Below are 4,281 nucleotides of genomic sequence, written 5' to 3' on the forward strand. Positions count from 1 at the left end.
ATCAAAAAATCATAAGTCAAACTATCCTAAGTTGAGGGCTGTCTGTACATAGTTTCTGAGGGCCAGAACCCTGCTTATCTGGTTCACAGGTGCAGTCTTAGCCTCTTACACAGCCCTTGGAGCTGAATAGGCACTGAAATATATACCTGAGGAATCAATAAAAGAAATGACATCAAAACAAGGCCATCATGAAGAATCCATATTTGGCTCAGCAACAAAAGAAGCACATTCTAAATACATGATGCAGAGTGGAGACCAGTTCACACTGCTCCAGCTGGAGAAAGTTCTCACACTGAACAAGCCTCACACTGCATTTCTAAGGCTGAACTTGCCAACTTGTGCAGGACATGTATAAAACAGAATAGATGCTTCCCTTTTCCAGAAAATAAGCTAAAACTTACAGAACACTAAAGAAAAAATTAGGAATTTCGTTTTGGACGTAATGAGTTTAAGATTACCTATTCTCTGTCCACGTGAAATTATTAAGTACATAATTGGATATATAAGTCTGGAGTTAGGAGAGAAGCTAGCTTGAACTGCAATTTGAGAGGATATATCCTACTTAATTTGGCTGAACTGTGAGGCATGAGGAAGGCAGTGGTGGAAGATGAGGCTGGAAAGGTAGATCAGGACCGATGTGTTAGAGGATGATTACAGCAACGACAACAATGATGATGACTTGCTTACCGGAGGAACAGGACTAGACCAGGGAGGGCCAGCACTTTCAGCTGGGAATAAGCACTTCAGTCCAGTGGCCCTCAGAGCTGGTGTGCTCAAGCGTAAGGACTTCCTGTGCCCCTCTGGAAGGAGGAGGAAGGGGGCCACAACAGCTGAGCGTGATGACCCAGCACCCAGACAGACTCCCTGTTCAGTCTGTCGTCTGCTTTGAAGGGACTGAATGTGAAGTGAGTCATGTAAAAACACAACAGTAGGTGGTATGAAGGGGGTATATAAACCTGTTCACTAGACCAGGGACCAGGAGCTTCAGGACATTGTTACCATTTTTGTGTGCATCCTGCCATGACCAGACACCAAGAAGTGGGAGTAAATCAAGCATTGGAATTCAGGGGTGTCTTCACTTCAGCTGTCGGGCAGAGGGAGCACGGGGCAGTTGGACCACCATAAACCCCCCTGCAGTGGCAGCTGCATCTTCAGAACAGCACCAGAGAAAGGCCCTGCTACCCAAAGTGAGCCTCCCAACATGGCTACTGACGAAGCTCTCTCTACAGAGCAGCTCCTGTGCTAAAACCTTTATATGAAGAATTTCATTTAAATCCTACAGCAAATATGTTCTGCTGGCAGATCTAGTAGATACACGAAAAATTATAATCATGACTCCACAACTGAACTCAAGGGATACATTCTGAAAAGAAGACTATAACTTTCAATTTGATGAAGACTTGAAAAGTTTTCCATTAAAAGTACTTGAGTAGGGGAGGGTCAAGACGGCCGACAGGCACCAGTCTCCGACAGAATCCCCCGTTTAGAGGAAAGGATAAAGTCCAGAGAAACCCCCAACAAAGTCGAAAACTGGGAGCCCAGCTGAGAGAGAAGAGTGATACCAGCAGGACACCTCTTCTGAGACAGGCAGAGACTCCTAGAGGACAATCCGCAGGTACATAAATCACCCCAAAGGAATAGCGCCCAGCCCCTCCCCCAAGAAAGGTGCTTTTCCTTTGTTTCCTCTTCAACCGAGACTCCTACAGGCCACCGATAAACTGAGGACCTAATCTCTCACTCTACGAGTGAGAGCTGCCAACAGGGAAGTTCACTACCCTGGAGGAACCCAGTTGAGACTTGGAACACCCTCCCCCAGGCAGAAAAGTGGAACTGGCGTTCGCACTGCCATTTTGAGTTTCCAGTCCACTCTCCCTCCCCTTGCCGGCTGGGACAGGGAGAGGAGACCCAAGAACAATATCCACCCACCCTTTCAAGACCAAGCCCCCGTCCCAGTCCTTCACCAGGAGAACTGCTTGATCCACGCTTTCTGCGAGCAGACAGGTCACCCTCAGTTAGCGCATTCTGTGCTCGGCTGTCTCCCTGGCTACTGTCTGCACTTCCCGAGACCTAGATGCCCGTGACTGAGATTGACACCGGACAGGGAGGGCTATACACCTGGCCAGGCATCCGCCTCTGGGTCTTTGGTGGCCCTTGACGGTGATTGACTTCTGCTGGGTTGGGTCACTGAGCCATGCCTGCCTCCCAGAGCCCTGCTGGCCTGCGGCTGCCATCGACTCCTGCTGACGAGGGTCGCGCAGTCCCACCAGCTGCTTGCCTGCCTCCAGGGCTTTGGTGGCAGGTGAGGGCAATTGACTTCTTCTAGAGCAGGTCAAACAGCTGCACGTCTGCCTCCTGGGGCCCCCTGGCCTTGGATCACCACCAACTCCTGCCTGAGAGGGTCACGCCGTCCTGCCAGTCGCGCCCCAGCCTCCGGGGCTTTGGTGGCCAGTGAGGGGAACTGACTTCTGCTGGGCGGGTCGTGCAGTCTCGTCTGCCTCGGGGTCTTGTCAGCTGGCAGTCGCCAGCAGCTCCTGCTGGGGAGGGTTGCGACATCCTGCCAGTGGCACGCCCCTCTCTGGGGCTTGGCAGCATGTGAGGGCAGCTGACTTCTTCAGGGGCAGGTCACGCAGACGTGTGCCTGCCTCCCGGGACCTCCCAGCGCGCGATCACTGCCAACTCCTACCAGAGAGGGTTGCGCCATCCAGCATTTGGGGCTTTGGTGGCTTGCAAGGACAACTGACTTCTCCTGGGGCAGGTCGTGAAGCCAAACACTTGCATTCTAGGACCTTGCCAGCTTGCTGTCACCAGCAGCTTCTGCCTGGGAGGGTTGCGCCATCCCGCCAGCCGTGCATCTGCTTCCCAGGCTTTGGTTGCCAGTAAGGACAACTGACCTACACAGGGGCAGGTTGCGCCTGCCTCCCAGGGCCTTGACGGTGACACTGACTCCTGCAGGGGTGGGCTGCATCACCCTGCCTGCTGGCTCCGCCTCCCGGGGTCTTGCCGGGTTGTGCCCAGGAGAAAACTAGAAGCAGCCACTGGCAGAACAGTTTTAGGGACGGTTTCCGAAAGGTGCAAATTCAACACGGGACGGAATCAGTGGAAAAACTCTGGCAATCAGAATAACCAGAGTAGATTAACCTCCCCCAAAGAAAGATGGGGTAGACACAATGGAAGACCCACTACATAAACAGATATCTGAAATGTCAGAAATTGAGTTCAGAATCTGGATAGGGAGTAAGATCAACAGGTTGGAGGAAAAGAGGGAGCTAGAATTTCAAATCATTCAAAAGCTGTCCCAGGAATTCAATGATTTCAAAGATAAAATGATCAAGGATTACGATACTCTGAAACAAGAGGTTGCAGATTTGAAGAGCACCGTTGAATCCCTCTGTCAGAGGATGGATGAGGCAGAAGATAGGATCTCCAATACTGAAGACAAAGACTTTGAATGCACCCAGACTTCCAAAGATTTTGACAAATGGAGAATAAAAACAGCTCTCTCACTCAGAGAGATCTTGGATAATTCGAAGAAAACTAATATTTGCCTTATAGGAATCCCTGAAGGTGACGAAGTTGCTTCACAAAATACAGAGGCACGCCTTAACGAAATTATGAAAGAGAACTTTCCAGACATGCCAAGGGACCCTGAAATTCAGATAGCAGACAGCTTCAGAAACCCAGCATGACTCAACTCGAACAAGACATCCCCCAGGCATATCATAATCAACTTCACTAAAGTTAACATGAAAGAGAAAATCCTGAAAGCAGCTAGATGCAAGAAAACATTAACCTACAAGGGGAATAATATTAGAATGACTGCAGATCTCTCGGCTGAAACCTTTCAGGCTAGAAGAGGGTGGTCACCGACCTTAAACCTCCTAAAACAAAACAACTTTCAACCCAGAATCCTCTATCCAGCTAAACTGAGCTTCATTTATGATGGAGAAATTAAACACTTTAATGATATTCACATGTTGAAGAAATTTGCCATTACTAAACCAGCCCTCCAGGATATCCTCAAACCTATCCTCCATAAGGACCAGTGCACTCCTCCACCACATGAATAAACCCACCCAGAAAATTTTGACTAAATTCCATTCTCTACAGTGACAAAAGGATCAAAGATGTCTAATGAACCTTCAAAAAACTCGATTACCAAAATTATGCCAGGATTATCAATAGTCTCAATCAATGTAAATGGCTTAAACTGCCCTCTAAAGAGACACAGGCTGGCTGACTGGATACAAAAACTCAAGCCAGGTATCTGTTGCATACAAGAAA

General features: G+C 49.0%; 1 protein-coding gene across 1 annotated transcript in view; it reads left to right on the plus strand.

The window, feature by feature from the left end:
* The first annotated feature begins 839 nt into the window (after positions 1-839).
* LOC100962091 (60S ribosomal protein L7a) overlaps positions 840-4,281 on the plus strand; it is a 10,992-nt gene continuing 7,550 nt past the window's right edge. Inside the window, exon 1 of the mRNA XM_012802213.1 lies at positions 840-905. Coding sequence (XP_012657667.1) covers positions 840-905 — 66 coding nt within the window. The remainder of the gene's footprint in view (positions 906-4,281) is intronic.

Source organism: Otolemur garnettii, unplaced genomic scaffold (assembly GCF_000181295.1).
Source record: "Otolemur garnettii isolate 467f Iridium unplaced genomic scaffold, OtoGar3 scaffold00001, whole genome shotgun sequence".
NCBI classification, from domain to species: Eukaryota; Metazoa; Chordata; class Mammalia; order Primates; family Galagidae; genus Otolemur; species Otolemur garnettii.